General features: G+C 46.5%; 1 protein-coding gene across 23 annotated transcripts in view; it reads left to right on the top strand.

Moving 5' to 3' along the window:
• IPO9 (importin 9) overlaps window positions 1–16,185 on the top strand; it is a 257,420-nt gene that overhangs the window by 45,067 nt on the left and 196,168 nt on the right. For all 23 annotated transcript variants that reach the window (XM_065595104.1, XM_065595109.1, XM_065595107.1 and 20 more), the window contains 5 exons: window positions 197–283; window positions 1,437–1,638; window positions 5,268–5,356; window positions 5,841–5,927; window positions 7,616–7,735. In XM_065595104.1, coding sequence (XP_065451176.1) covers window positions 197–283; window positions 1,437–1,638; window positions 5,268–5,356; window positions 5,841–5,927; window positions 7,616–7,735 — 585 coding nt within the window. The remainder of the gene's footprint in view (window positions 1–196; window positions 284–1,436; window positions 1,639–5,267; window positions 5,357–5,840; window positions 5,928–7,615; window positions 7,736–16,185) is intronic.

Below are 16,185 nucleotides of genomic sequence, written 5' to 3'. Positions count from 1 at the left end.
CATCAGGCATGCTGTCAATGAACAATAACTAACTACAGACTCCGTTTGTCTCTGCAACAAAGTTTCCTGTTTCTTTTACAGGGAATTTCATATTTTGGCCAACCCCATTTTTAGGGATGAGGAGGGACATTTGTAACTATTCTGAATGTGACCCATTCCTTTAGTTCTGCTTCATGTCCTTTCTCTCCTTTTACAGTTAGCATCTGTAATTTTGAAACAATATGTGGAGACTCACTGGTGTTCCCAGTCAGACAAGTTTAGGCATCCAGAGACCACAGAAAGGGTAAGATTCCTGTTTAATACTGAATTGGTTGTATGTTGCTTGTCTGCTGTAACTGATTTTTATCATTGTGGAAAGCTAAGGTTTCTGGTTGGCTTGTTTTGGAGACCCATACTGAGATCAGTCAAGGAACTGGGTGCGGGGTGGGGGGAGAACTGGGATTGACTGGGCAGGAAGACTCGGAATGAGAAGTGGGGGAACAGATTGACTCAGGAAGGCAACCCCAGAGAGGAGATTGCGACTGGCTAGGCAAGAAGACTGGGACTGGGCTGAATGGAACAATGACAGGTTGGAAGGGGTGGGGAAGGGGACAAACTTGTGGGGAAGCAGGCAGAAGAGCCTGTTCCCACCAAAGTGCACTCCCCTCTAGAGACTGGAATGGAACCCACAATTTCTGAATCTTGCCATTCCTCTGCTTTCAAACCTATTAGTAAATTCTCATCTCCCTCTAGTGCTGACCCATATAGAGGATGACAGTCTACTATTGCTCTCAACTACTCCCTTAGCTCAAGCTGATGAACCATTTGTGTCAATATGCTGCATGAGGGAGTTCCGTTTTTTAGTTTGCTTTGAAAAAACAAACACACACCCTAGGAGATAACATTCTTTTAACAGTTTTTGTTTGTTTGTTTAAGGTTGTAAAGTCAAGCACATCTAGATTGGGGTTCACTGAAAGGGAAATACTAATTGGAGAAATGAAAGGTGTTAGGAATTGGGTTAAATGTGAGCAGACATCCTGGATATATTCTCCACTAGATTTAGAACGCCTAGGAAAGGCTAGGCTCCTTTTTTTTATTTGGAATTACTTGGAGCTCTCATGCCTTTCCTTCCCTTTGAAGGATTTTATGAGATTAAAACTGTGTATAAAGAATAAACTAAACTTTAATCACAGCTTTACTTTTGGGAAAGCTTTTATATTTGGGTGTGTTTTATATGGGAAGAGTAATACATTTCTACATGTTGTGCTCTGTCTCCTTTATAAATTGAAAGGAATCCAAATGTGTATGTTTTGAAATCACACTACTTCCCTTAAACCTGATGCTAGCAACAAAAGAATCTGCTATACATATCAGAATGTGATGAGAGCTGTTTGAAAACACTATATTGTTGTGTGTGATAAGTGATCTCTCTTGCTAAATATCATTATTCTCTGCAGGCAAAAGTTGCCATAAGGGAGCTGTTACCCAACGGACTGAGAGAATCTATTAGTAAAGTGCGATCAAGTGTTGCCTATGCAGTTTCAGCCATAGCCCACTGGGACTGGCCTGAGGCTTGGCCCCAGCTTTTCAACTTGTTGATGGAGATGCTGGTTAGTGGTGACCTGAATGCAGTGCATGGAGCCATGAGAGTACTTACAGGTATGTGTATGTGCATGGCAAGACCTGAGCAGTTGTCCTGTTTTTCCTTGACTTTGGTGGTATTGTGCCACATTCCCACTTCCTGAGTGAAGTAAAGAAACTGGAACAGAAGTGGAGTGCCTGTATGCTTCAGGAATTAGCCTCCAGCTCAGTCACTGCTAAACTTCCTTGTTCTGGGGCTGTCATTAAGGCATAGCAGGGGTTCTCAAACTTCATTGCATTGTGACCCCCTTCTGACAATAAAAATGACTACATGGCCGTAGGAGGGGGGATCAAAATCTGAGCCCTGCTGCCCTGGATGGAGAGGCCAAAGCCAAAGTCCGAGCCCTGCTACCCCGGGTGCAGGAAGCGGGGGGAAAGCCCAAGGACTTCAGCCCCAGGCAGGGGCTTATAACCTGAACCTCGCCTCCCAGGGCTGAAGCCCTTGGGCTTCGGCACCAGGCCCCAGCAAGTCAAGTATGCACACCCTAACTTCCCCCTCTCTATTTCCCCAAGTGTGCACACACACCAGCTTTCCCTTTCTCCTGGCCCCAAGGGTTTCTCTGCCCATCACTCTGTTTCATTACTTGTAGAGTTGATCTAGTGGAAGGGGTAGTTTTAAAAACAATTTTGGGGTGACTGGTCATTTTTGCTGCTATTTTTCATATTTGAAAGTTTTTTTGCAACAGGAGCTGCCAAACGTTCTTTTATGGAAATCTCTATAAAGAATTGTAATATCTCTCAATGGCTACCACTTCCCATTGCCTTCAAAACCAATGAAAACTGGTGGTTATAATGGAAACTATTTAGCAGCCTTAACTCCATTGGATGCTGTTAGTGCCTGCTAGGATATTAAAATATACATTATAATGACTTGTGCCTAGCACCATGGCATCTAGGTGCTTGTTTACAAAATGTAACAGCACAAATTATATAAATCCAGGGCTGGCTGATCATTGGTGTGAAGCCTCACCAGTAATGTCCTATCTGTCATGTGGCTGATAACTGCTGGGTGTAGTACCTCTTGCTGACATGGGGAGTATCTATGAGGCTAAAGCAACTCCATCCTTTGGAGGTTGCTGTACATCTTTCTACCACTGGGGGACCTTTGGCCTTGCAGCAGAGGGAGAAGGCACAAGGCATGGAGTACAGGCTTCTATGGGGTTATCTCCAGATAGACAGTATAGGCCTGTTTGCACATGCCCCTGCTGCCCCTGGAACATCCATTTTCCACTTGGAAAATATGAGCTACTTCAAAAGGGGATAGAGTGCAGAATGTTATCTGCAGCCTCAGCACTAATTTTGGACACCAGCTGCTACTGTATTAAATAATGGGGAGCATTAATCAAAACTATCATTGTCAAAATTGTTACCTCACATGTTAGACGCATAGACTTTAAGGCCAGAAGGGGCCATCATGATCATCTAGTCTGATCACCTGCACATCACAGGACATAGAACCTCACTTCACTCCTATAATAGGCCCATGACTTCTGGCTTAGTTACTGAAGTCCTCAAATCTTGATTTAAAGACCTCAAGTTACAGAGAATCTATCATTTATTCCAGTTCAAACCAGCAAGTGACTCGTGCCCCATGCTGCAGAAGAAAGTGAAAAACCCCTAGGGTTACTGCCAATCTGACTTGGGGGGAAATTACTTTTCAACCCCAAATATGGCGATTAGTTAGACCCTGAACATGTGGGCGAGACCCACCAATTAGATACCTGAGAGAGAATTCTATGTAGTAAGGCCTGGTCTACACTGGTGGGGGGGGAAATCGACCTAAGATACGCAACTTCAGCTACGAGAATAGCGTAGCTGAAGTCGACGTATCTTAGGTCGACTTACCTCACGTCCTCACGGCGCGGGGTCGACTGCCACCGCTCCCCAGTCTACTCCGCTTATACCTCTCACTGCGGTGGAGTACAGGAGTCGATGGCAGAGCGATCAGGGATTGATTTATTGCGTCTACACTAGACGCGATAAATTGATCCCCGATAGATCGATCACTACCCGCTGATCCGCTGGGTAGTGTAGACATACTCTAAGTCAGAGCCCTCCCCCTCTAGTATCCCGTCTCTGGCCATTGGAGATATTGCCTAACGGCAGTCACCATATGCCATTGTAGGCAACCTCACCGTACGATTTCCTCCATAAACTTATCAAGCTCAGTCTTGAAACAGGTTTGGTTCCCCCGCCCTACTTCCTTTGGAAGGCTATTCCAGAACTTCACTCCTCTGGTGGTTAGAAACTGCTGCCTAATTTCATGTCTAAATTTCTGCCAAGGTCATTAATGAAAATTTTAAATAAGATTGGTCCCAAGACTGATCCTTGGCAGAAATTTACTGTTTACTTTTACTGTTTTAAATTTCCTATGTAAGGGCTAGCTCTGCTTGCAGTTCTCACCTTTTCCTTATGCTTTCTGATCTCAAGGGTATGTCTACACTTCTGTAAAAAAAAAAAAAACCTACAGCTGGCTCGTGCCAGCTCACTCCAACCTCACAGGGTTCTAGAGCTCAGGCTCCCATCTGAACCCAAACATGTACACCGTAATTAAACAGCCCCTTTAGTCTGAGCCCTGTGAGCCTGAGTCAGCTGGCACGGGTGAGGCGTGGGTTTTTAATTGCAGTGTAGAAACACCCCCAAGAGATAGCTTTCCTTGTTGATCCATCCCTTCTTCCATTCCTTGTGGACTTCCTTCTTGCCCTTAATAGCCTGCCTGAAATGCTTGTTCATCCAGTTTAGTCTGCAACTTGTCCCTACAAATTTTTCCCTCCTGCTTGGAATGCAGGCTCCAACTGCAACTTTGATTTAAAGTAATTCCAAGCCTTCTGCACATTCTTGAAATCAATGAGCCTAGTTGCAGAACTAGTTTGTGTGTGTGTGTGTGTGTGTGGGGGGGGGGGGTTGTGGTACTGCTACCCTTACTTCTACGCTGCTGCTGGCGGAAGTGCTGCCTTCAGAGCTGGGCAGCTGGAGAGCGGCGGCTGCTGACTGAGGGCCCAGCTCTGAAGGCAGAGCTGCTGCCAGCAGCAGTGCAGAAGTAAAGATGGCATGGCATGGTATTACCACCCTTACTTCTGCATTGCTGCCTGCAGAGCTGGGCCCTTGATCAGCAGCCGCCACTCTCCAGCCACCGAGCTCTGAAGGCAGCAGCACAGACGCAAGGGTGGCATGGTATGATATTGCCATCCTTACTTCTGCACTGCTGCTGGCGGGGCACTGCCTTCAGAGCTGGGCGCCCAACCAACAGCTGCTGCTCTATGGCTGCCCAGTTCTGAAGGCAACCCAGAAGTAAGGGTGGCTATATCGCAACCCCCCCCCTTAAATAACCTTGTCACCCCCCCGCAACTCCATTTTGGGTCAGGACCCCTCAGTTTGAGAAACGCTGGTCTCCCCTCCTGAAATCTGTATAGTATAGGGTAAAAGTACACGAGACCAGATTTCATAGGGGCAGACCAGATTTCATGATCCGTGACATGTTTTTCATGGCTGTGAATTTGGTAGGGCCCTACACATTGGTGTAAATTAAAGTTTAACAAAGAATAAAATCACTTCTATTGTTGAGGCTGAACTGAATTGGAGTGTGAACCTGGGAGATAATGCTCAAATGTATGTGGACCCGCCTCTTTACTTGTTTCTCTTCCTAGAGTTTACCCGCGAAGTGACAGACACACAGATGCCACTTGTCGCTCCTGTTATTCTTCCTGAGATGTACAAAATTTTCACGATGGCGGAGGTATGGAAAAGAACTATTTGTCTTCACTGTTAGTGGTACTAAGTAAATGACTCATATTGCGAGGTTAGGGAGGGAGGTGCCTGTTCTGAAGGAATAAAGAAATGTAGATGTAGCTAGATGGCATGTGTTTGAAAATAATTAAATATTGTGATGATCTACTTGAATGCATTAAGAGGGTATTTTAGGTAAGTGAGAATGAGATTGTGTTGGATTCTGATATCTCTCTCTCCTTTTCCTGCAGTTTTGGTTACTACAGTGTCTCTTAGGAGTTTTCAGGTTCACTGTTCAGTGTTAGGAAATTAGCTGATGACTTGTTCAAATTTAGACTGTGCTGAAGAAAGAGAAATCTCTGAAATGTGTGTGTTAAGGATAACATATGAGCATGGTTAATGGTAGCTAGTGATTAAACACACTTTCACTTCCCTGATATCACCAGCATTTCTCTTCTTGTCACACTTGAGACATATTATATGTTTTCTACAAGGTGTATGGTATTCGCACCAGGTCACGTGCAGTAGAGATCTTCACCACATGTGCCCATATGATCTGTAACATGGAGGAGTTGGAGAAGGTAAGTTTCATTTTTCAGTTCATGAGTTCATTGTATATTGCAGGAAATGATTCTGAGCAGGTGTAAAATTAACATCTGTTTGGAAACTTAGAATATTTATTCTATAGTACTGTAATTTTGGGGAGAATGTTATATTTCTCTTATACGCAAAGTGGCCGAATCTCTACTTCAGGTGCAAAACTCAATGCAACTGGCTTCTTCACACTTAATTTTAATTCCTAAACTGATCAATAGATTTACTTGGAACTTGGGACACAGATTAAGTGCTGTAGTTTGGGGAAGAAGGATCTATATGGTCCATTTTGGAGGGCCTCATCATGGCTGTCACAGTTACTGAGCAAATTGCACCTCTGACTCTTGATTTCTTCCAGTGCACCCCCTCTTTAGGTTTTGGGCCTTGGGCGGTCACCTGGGTCCAGGTGGAATCACTCTGTTCTCCCATAGTTTTTACATGGGTCATTACACAAAGTAAAAACTATTTCCCCATACTAATTTTTCCCCTACTGTTACTCACCTTTTTGTCAACTGTTCGAAATGGGCCATCCTGATTATCACTACAAAAGTTTTTTTCCCTCCTGCTGATGAGAGCCCACCTTAATTGATTAGTCTAGTTTATAGTTGGTATGGCAACACCCATTTTTTCATGTTCTCTGTGTGTATATATATCTCTTCCTACTGTATTTTCTACTGCATGCATCCGATGAAGTGGGTTTTAGCCCACGAAAGCTTATGTTCAGATAAATTTGTTAGTCTCTAAAGTGCCACAAGTACTCCTCATTCTTTTTGCTGATACAGACTAGCACGGCTACCACTCTGAAAACAGTCATACAAGAAATTCCAGCAATCCACCATAGTTATACAGAAACTTTACCTCACTGACCAGGTCACTTAAAATAGTCCTATGGTTATTACATATAGTTAATAGATTAATACATAACCACTCCATGACTGTCACATTAGCTCCACAATTAAGGTTGACTTTAGTTTTGTCCCTAAAGTAGGGTAGTGTTCACTCTCTATATATGAAGAAAAGAGTATAGCATATCACACCCAAAATTTCAGCACTTACTCTGAGTATGGAACTAATAACAAGGATGTTGATGACTGCTTTAAGTGTGGAACTTAACTGTCTTACTTATGGAGTCATGACCAGTGCCTTTATATTATTGTGTAAGTTTTGATGTCTCTGATTTTTCTTACTCTGTCCAACATGGAGACTTCAATCTTGCTCCACCTAACACCATTTACAGTGCAGCCAAAATGCTTTTTATATATTATCCAGAGAAATTAACACAGCAATTTTCATGCCAGCTATTATTACTAAGACAGTTTTTGAAAAGCTTGTTCTGCTTTGTAATTGTTGCTGGCTTCCAAACTGAGAAGCCAGTCAGTTTGACAGTCATTGTGAAGAAATACCCCCGGAAGCTGCATGTGACTCCTAAATGCACAGCAGTTGTCATCAGCCTCTGTTTTGTTTTGGGGCAACATAATGGTACGATTTCCATTGCTGTCTGTGAGCTTCAGCTTTTAATAGAGTGTATGTAAATTTATTAATATTGCGGACTGTCCATTTGTTCTGTTTGTACAGCACCTAGCACAATGGTGTCCTAGTCCATGACTGAGAGGCCCAAGTGCTATGATAATATTAATATATAGAATTCAATACTACTTGTATTTGTTGTGACTAGGGTGCAGCCAAAGTCCTGATCTTTCCTGTAGTGCAGCAGTTCACAGAGGCCTTTGTTCAGGCCCTACAGATGCCTGATGGCCCTACATCTGACAGCGGATTTAAGATGGAGGTCTTAAAGGTAAGCACATAGTGTGATACAGTAATAATTAATACCCACATGTATGTTGTCTTAACATTGAGACAGAAAAACAAGGCTAATGTCACCCTTGTTGGCATTACACATTTTGAGTTGCAGAGTGCTGTGACTTCAACATCTTGCAATGTTAACATGAGCCATTTTGTCTGAATGAGTTGTAGAGGCATATGATTAGAACAAAGACAACTCTGTCATCTGCGGTCTCAGGTGTGTGTGCGCGCATGCATGCATGCACACGAGAGAGAGCTGTAGTTTGTCTCTATGATGGCAGACAAATAGGTGGTGGGAGTCAAATTTTGTTTGTTGGTTGGTATGTGGTGTATTAATTCTGACTGGGAACGTTTGTTTTTAATTAAGGTGATTTGAATCTTCACAAATGTATGCAGTGTATCGTGACAGCTTTTTGGTTACAGCCAGGACCCTGTGTGTTCCATGATTCCAATGCTGTGGTATTCATTTCTTGCTGCAGAATTATGCTACAGAATGTTTTAGCTAAAAAAAAAATCTGGTCCTTACGGTTGCAAAGAGAACAGGGAAAATGTGAACCAAGTGTAAACTGATGTTTTCTTCCTGAGTTTGTAGATAGCTTGGATCCAGTATCTTTTAGAAGTCTGACCTGCCTCACTCTTCTCAGTCAGGACCCTGTAGATTCTGTGGTTCATTGTCTGGATAAACTGGCATCTTTCCAAGATGCTGTGGAAGTTGCAGTTTTGCTGTTTTGGATGTTGGACATTTTGTGTCTCAGCCCTGCCAGGATCTGCCTGTATCTTTATTATTTAACCTTTATATTGCACTAATGCCTAAACTAGGGTGGGGGCCCTCTTCAGCTCTCCATGTTTCCACACAAGAACGAGCTAACTGGATTACGGTGCATTCTTTCTGCACTGTTTCATAGAGCCAGGCAGATTTGGATAAGGGAGTCAAAGTAAGAATCCAGCTGTAGCTTTATAGCAGGGCGAGAATTAGAAGAGTAGGCCGTGCTGCCTAGAGAACAACATAGAAGCCAAGGCTTGGAGAGCCAAAAGTATGAGCTGCCGAACCTAACTCAGAACTCCCTCAGTGGAGAGAAGGTTCAGAGCTGGGGTTCTTGGACAATATTGCAAAGGCTGAGCAGGCTGCTTGGAGAACATAGTGAAATACAAGTGTCAATGACTTTTACTCAGTCTCTGAGCCTGAGGAGTGTGTGTTCAGAGATGTGGAGGAATGTTACAGAATTTCCACGTTCTTATGCATGGAACCTGTGCATTGGTATCCTTATCATAGCTATCAAATAGCAAACGCAGAGGAAATGGTGACACTCAGCAGGAGTGCCAACGATTGTGAATCCGGAATATTCTATACAGCTGCTCTTAATTTGTGTAAGGCTCCAATTCTAGAAAATACTTATGTTAGAGCAGGGGTGGGCAAACTTTTTGGCCTGAGGGCCACATCGGGGTTCCGAAACTGTATGGAGGGCCGGGTAGGGAAGGCTGTGCCTTCCCAAACAGCCTGGCCCCCACCACGTTTCCTCCCCCTCCCACTTCCCACCCCGACTGCCCCCTTCAGAACCCTCAATCCATCCAACCTCCTTGCTCCTTTTCCCCTGACCGCCCCCAACCCAACCCCCTATCCAACCCCCCCATCCCCTGGCTGCCCTGACCCCTATCCAACCCCCCCGCCAGGCCCCCCAGGACTCCCATGCCTATCCAACCCCCCCTGTTCCCTGACAGCCCCCCCCAAAAAACCTCCGCCCCATCCAACTGCTCCCTGTCCCCTGACTGCTCCCTGGGACCCCCTGCCCCTTATCCAACCCCCTCCTCCCTCCGCTTCCCACCCCCTTACCATGCTGCTCAGAGCACCAGGACTGGCAGCCGCGCCACACAGTCTAGAGCACCCGGGACAGGACAGGCAACGCTGCCCAGCAGGAGCTCACAGCCTCGCCACCCAGAGCGCTGGTGGCACGGTGAGCTGAGGCTGCAGGGGAGGGAGGACAGTAGGGGAGGGGCCGGTGGCCAGCCTCCCCGGCCGGGAGCTCAAGGACCGGGCAGGAGGGTACCGCGGGCCGTAGTTTGCCCACCTCAGTGTTAGAGCATTCCTATTCAGGAAAATACTTAAGCACATGCTTAAGTGCCTTTATGAGTAGGATTGCTTTCAAGAATCGTAGCCAAAAGCACCTATGGTCGCCAGTTCAGTTCTAACTAAAGCCATATCCTCTGTGCTACTTGTTAAAGCCCAGTGTATTCTGTAGCAAGCTGGACCTACGTTCTGTGGCAAATCCCTCTGGTTTATTGTTTTGTTTGAATTATGGTAGCATTTTTAAGCCCTAGTTGAAATTGGAGAACTGTTGTGCTGGATGTTATACAGGTGCATAGTTAGGGAGAGTCCATGCCTTGAAAAGCTTACAGTCTAACTAGGCAAGAGGTGAAGGGTGGGAAAAAGGAAGTACTGGTTCTTCTTCTTCGAGATATCCCTGTGGGTGCTCCACACCAGGTGTTGGTGCGTTCCTGCGCCTTTGCTCGGAGATTTTTGTAGCAGTACTCGTATCGGCCACGCATGCGCAGAGCCTGCCTCCGGCTCTGAGTCTACCTTAATAGTATGCATGAGCGGCCGGTCTCCTCAGTTCCTTCTCTACTGTCCCCGGCCTGAGACAGAGCTCAGCAGACTTGTTAAGAACTTCTTTCCTCTTGTTACAATTACCCTTCTAGTTAGTTTGTTTTTAGTTCGGTGTTAATCATAGTTAGTTACCATTTCTATCTTTTTTTTAAAAGAAAATTTTCTTCATTCCTATCAACCGCAGCCGCTTCTGACATGCCTGGTTCCACCGGCTTTAAGCGCTGCTCTAACTGCAAGGAGGCTATCCCCCTGTCAGATGGCTACTCACAATGTATAAAATGTTGGGGGAGACCCACATCCCCCAAAGATGTGCCCACTGCAATAAACTTAGCTCCAGGGCACGGAAGGACAGGGAGCTTAGATTGAAACTGTTCCTCCTTCAGAAATCTCTAGGGTCAGCTTCAGACCCAGGTGCTGATTCCGGCTCCGCTGACCGCCACAGCCCCCCCACCTCAAAGAAGCACAAGAAATCTTCAAAAAGAGGACACCTTTTGTCATCCACAAAGGAAACCTTGCGAGACAAGATTTCTCCGGGCAGATCTACCGCTTCCCTCCCTGTGCTTCCCTGCTTGAGCACGTTTGACGCGCCGGACTCCTCCAGGACTGTATGAAATCCGGCTGCGGCGGCAGCACAAAAATCCAGTGCCGAGGCTTCAGGCTTCCAGTTGCCTGCCTCTCTTCTGGCACCGTTCAGCACCGTGACGGACGCGGTGCCGACATATCATTACCTGCTTGACCCCCTGCAGGCTGATATTGATCTCTCAGCTCCAGCATCGACACCCGCTGAGCTGACTGGCAGTGAGCCCAGGCTCAAAACACCGGTGCAGAGGAATTTCTCTTCACAGCAGCTTCCTCCTGCACAGCCTTCACCTCACACAGGAGCCTCAGCACGGCAATTTACTCAGTCAAGAGATCTGCTCGTGTCACCTATCCTGCAGTCACCCCTACTGAATGCCTGCTTCTCTCCAATGGCTGAATCAGGGTCTGAACAGTCTTCCTCCAGTGAGGAGGAAGCCGGACCGCAGGGGGATTTTTCACTGTATCAAGACTCCCATCCTCAGACCCCAGTCAACAGAGGTCATAGAAAAATTACCTCATCCTATTCTCAGGATCCTGCCCCCTGGTGGGTGAACCCCTGGATGGTACCACCTATGCCCTTCCCACCACCATGGCAATATTAGGCCCCATAGGCATCGTATCCTCGAGAACACATGTGCCACTCCACCTCAACCAGGCACAACACATGCCTAGCACCACCACCTGATGAACCTGACACTCTCACAAGACACCAGGGAGCACCGTCACACTTGCAAGATCAATCACGTCCTGTTCCTATTCCAGTAGAGCCGGAGGTAAAGCCTGAAGAAGCCTTACTTCCCCCTTCTCCAACATCTTCGGATGACCTCTCAAAATGTCAAGACCTTTTTAAAAGAGTTGCCAGTGAATTGAGAAATAACTTGGAGGAGGTCCCTGAACAACAGCATGAGTTAACAGACATCCTACAGCCCTCTTCTTTCTCTAGGGTTGCATTACTAATCAACGCAGTCCTTTTAGAACCTGCTAAGTCCATCTGGCAGACTCCAGCTACAAGCCTACCTACCTGTAAACAAGCGGATCGCAAGTACTTCATCCCTTCTAAGGACAGCGCCAAACTCTTTGGTAGTAGATGCAGCCAACCGAAGGACCAAACAGCAGTAATCCCGCTCCACCCCGTCCAACAAGGAAAGTAAACGCTTGGACCTCTTTGGTCGTAAAGTATATGCATCTTCAACGCTACAATTTCGTATTGCTAATTATACTGCAGTTCTTGCAAAATATGACCACAGAAACTATAACAAATTCATGGACTTTATTGATGACATTCCAGAACAAAAGAAACAACAATTCACAGCTCTAGTTTCCGAGGGACAAATCATATCATGTACCACACTTCAAGCGGCCCTCGATGCAGCCAATACTGCAGCAAGATCCACCGCCACAGCAGTGGTCATGCACTGAGGTTCATGGCTCTCCTCCTCTTCCTTTCCTCGAGAGGTCCAGAGTACCATTGAAGATCTTCCCTTTGACGGTGACAAACGCTTTGCTTCCACCACGAACGACGTACTTCATTCAATGAAGGACTCGAGGGCAACCCTCCGGTCCTTAGGAATCCAAACCCTTACGACCAGAAGGCGACGATATAGATATCAACCTTACCACCGTCCACGCTACCCCGCATATACACAGCATTTCTGTAGATCACAGGAACAACAACAACAACGCCAGAGACAGAGATACCAGCGTCGTCCCCCCAATTCTTCGATGACGCCTCAACCCCCTCCAACTAATAAGCAGATTTGAACTTCTGGTCGAGGGACTAGAAAACAGCGTTCCCACTTCAGCGCATACACCGCATACACGTATTTTTGGACACCGCCTATGACCATTCTCCCATCAATGGCAGAGCATTACCACCAACAAGTGGGTTATAGAGTTTGTTACAATTGGCTACTCTATCCCCTTCCTCTCCTTGTCTCCCACCCACCCACCTTCCCCGTCCTTCTTCAAGGACCCCTCTCACAAGCAACTGCTCCTCTAAGAAGTACATCTCCTTCAGTTGGGAGCAATAGAAATTGTGCCCAAACGACACAGAGGGAAGGGCTTTTATTCCCATTATTTCTTAACAGAAAAGAAAACTGTGGCATGGCAACCTCAGGCGGCTCAACAAATTGATCAAAAAGCAAAAGTTCAAGATGGTTACTCTCACCACCATAATCCCAGCGCTGGAGCAGGGCGATTGATTTTCAGCCCTCGACCTACAGGACGCCTATTTTCATGTGACTATACATCCGGCCCACAGACGCTTCCTTCGTTTTATCCTCGGCTCAACACATTTTCAATACAGGGTTCTACCCTTCGGACTGTCCACGGCCCCCCCGTGTTTTTTCCAAGCTCCTAGCCGTAGTCACTGCCTACCTCAGGAAACAAGGGGTCATAATTTTTCCTTACCTCGACGATTGCCTCCTCAAAGCCTCAACGTTCGACGAAGCTCTCCGATTCACGCGGCTCACCGTCGATTGTTTCCTATCTCTCAGCCTACAGATAAACAAAAACAAATCCACATTACGCCCCACCCAGCACCTGGAGTTCATAGGAGCAGACCTCGACTCCCGGACGGGATTGGCATCTCTCCCATCCGACCGCTTCAACTCCATAAGCCTACTGGCCACAAAACTTAGCAACAGTGCCCAGGTCACTGCTCGAAACTGCCTACAACTACTAGGTCACATGGCCTCGTGCACTTTCGTGGTTCAAAATGCATGACTATACATGAGGTGCTTCCGAGCTTGGTTTGCCTCGGTTTACAGACCAAATGTGCACGCTCTAAACAAGCCTCTCCATACCTTTCGGAGTCAAAGACTCTCTACTATGGTGGACAGTTCCCTCCAACCTCTGTTCTGGAGTCCCTTTTCTCCAGGATGCTCCATCCCTCATACTGACTACCGATGCATTCCTGACAGGATGGGGTGCACACATGTCTCCCCGCACAGTCCAGGGGCTATGGTCTTCAACTGAAACCTCCCTACACATAAATGTCCCAGAACTTCGAGCCATACGCAATGCCTGCCGTCGCTTCCTCCCACTAATCAGGAATCAACATGTACGCATAATGACAGACAACATTGCCTGCATGTTCTATGTAAACAGGCAGAGAGGCGCTCGCTCCCACTCGCTTTGCACAGAGGCTATGAAGCTCTGGAGTTGGTGCCTTGCGAACAACATCTGGATATCAGCTGCCTATCTTCCCGGAGTGAAGAACACCACAGCGGATGAATTAAGCAGACGCTTTCCCTGGGATCACGAATGGGAGATAGATGAGAGAATCATTCGCAACATATTCCACATTTGGGGTCACCCAACCATAGATCTTTTTGCAACCGCGAAAAACACGAAATATCCCGACTTTTGCTCCAGAGCAGGTCTGGGCAAACATTCCCTGAGAGACGCATTCATGATCCCATGGCACTGGAACTTACTCTATGCTTTTCCCCCACTACCGGTTCTCCACAGAGTCCTGATAAAGATACGAACAGATCGTGCCACAGAGATCCTGATTGCCCCGTCATGGCCCAGACAACCGTGGTTTCCGTTCCTCACCAGAATGTCGATTGGATCACCAATTTCGTTGCCCTCATCACCTCCTAACCTCCTATCACAGCAACACGGCCGATTTCTTCACCCCAACCTATCCAGGCTTCACCTCAAAGCCTGGTTCCTACATGGTTCTCCCAAAGCGAACTAGATTGCTCTGACCAAGTTCAAAGAGTGCTCCTACATAGCAGAACACAATCTACTCGCACCACCTATCTACGAAAGTGGAAGCGATTCACACAATGGGGTTTAGCTAAACAACTTTCTCCCATATCGGTACCTCTCCTGATCATACTTGACTACCAACTGGATCTTAAGCAATCTGGCCTTTCTTTCAGCTCCATAAGAGTCCATTTAGCTGCTATTACAACCTTCCATGACAGAACCAACGATACTTCTGTTTTTGCTCATTCAGTCACCAAGTGTTTCCTCAAGGGACTCCAAACCCTATGCCCAGACATTAAACCACCTACCCCTCCGTGGGACCTTCATTTAGTACTATCCTGCCTAACTCAACAACCATTTGAGCCTCTAGCCACTTGCCCCCTTTTACACCTTTTGATGAAAACAGCATTTTTAGTGGCAATTACCTCCACCAGATGGGCAGGAGAAATAGCAGCTCTTATGGCAGATCCACCATATACGCTATTTTTCAAGGACAAGGTTACCCTTCGATTACATCCCAAATTCCTTCCAAAGGTGCATTCCTCCTTCCACATTAATGAGCCGATACACCAGCCAACCTTCTTTCCGAAACCACATGCGAGCTCTTTCGAAGCCACAGTGCATACGTTAGATGTACGCAGGGCTTTGTCCTTCTATTTGAATAGAACCAAACCTTTTAGAAATTCTTCTAGACTTTTTGTCTCCATTGCGGACCGTTCCAAAGGGACACCTGTTTCTACCCCGAGACTTTCAAACTGGATTTCTGAGTGCATCCGATTGTGTTATCAGATAAAGAAAGTTACACCTCCAGCCGGCATCAGAACTCACTCCACTACATCTCTGGCTGCCTCGGTGGCTTTCTTACGCAAAGTTCCCCTAGCTGACATCTGTAAAGCGGCCACTTGGTCCTCTGAACACACATTTGTTAAACACTATGCCCTTACTTAGGGCCCTCTCTCTGATACACGACTGGGCAGGGCTGTATTAGCTACTGCATTCCTATCAGATCCGAAGTCCCTACCTCCTTGAGACACACTGCTTTAAATCACCTGGAGTGGAGCACTTACAGGGACATCTCTCGAAGAGGAAGAGGCGGTTACTCACCCTGTGCAGTAACTGATGTTCTTTGAGATGAGTGTCCCTGTGGGTGCTCCACTACCCTCCCTCCTCCCTTCTACTTCGGAGTTGGCATAGCCTCCGTTGTAGAGAAGGAACTGAGGAGACCGGCCGCGCATGCGCACTATTAAGCTAGACTCAGAGCGGGGGGGCAGGCTCTACGCATGCATGGCCGATACGAGTACTGCTACAAAAATCTCCGAGCAAAGGCGCAGGGACGCACCAACACCTGGATTGGAGCACCCACAGGGACACTCATCTCGAAGAACGTCAGTTACTGCACAGGGTGAGTAACCACCTCTTTTGATAGTAAATTAAGTTTCTTACCTTTTTTCTCATGTCCTGTTTTTGGTGTCCTACAGATCTTTGTACTGAAAACATAGCTGCACTGTAGAAATTTGGGGGAAATGAATGAGGGACCAGAGGTG

This window comes from Chrysemys picta, chromosome 4 (assembly GCF_011386835.1).
Source record: "Chrysemys picta bellii isolate R12L10 chromosome 4, ASM1138683v2, whole genome shotgun sequence".
NCBI lineage: Eukaryota > Metazoa > Chordata > Testudines > Emydidae > Chrysemys > Chrysemys picta.
Note: the sequence above shows the minus strand (reverse complement) of the source record. Positions and strands in the feature narration are given on the sequence as shown.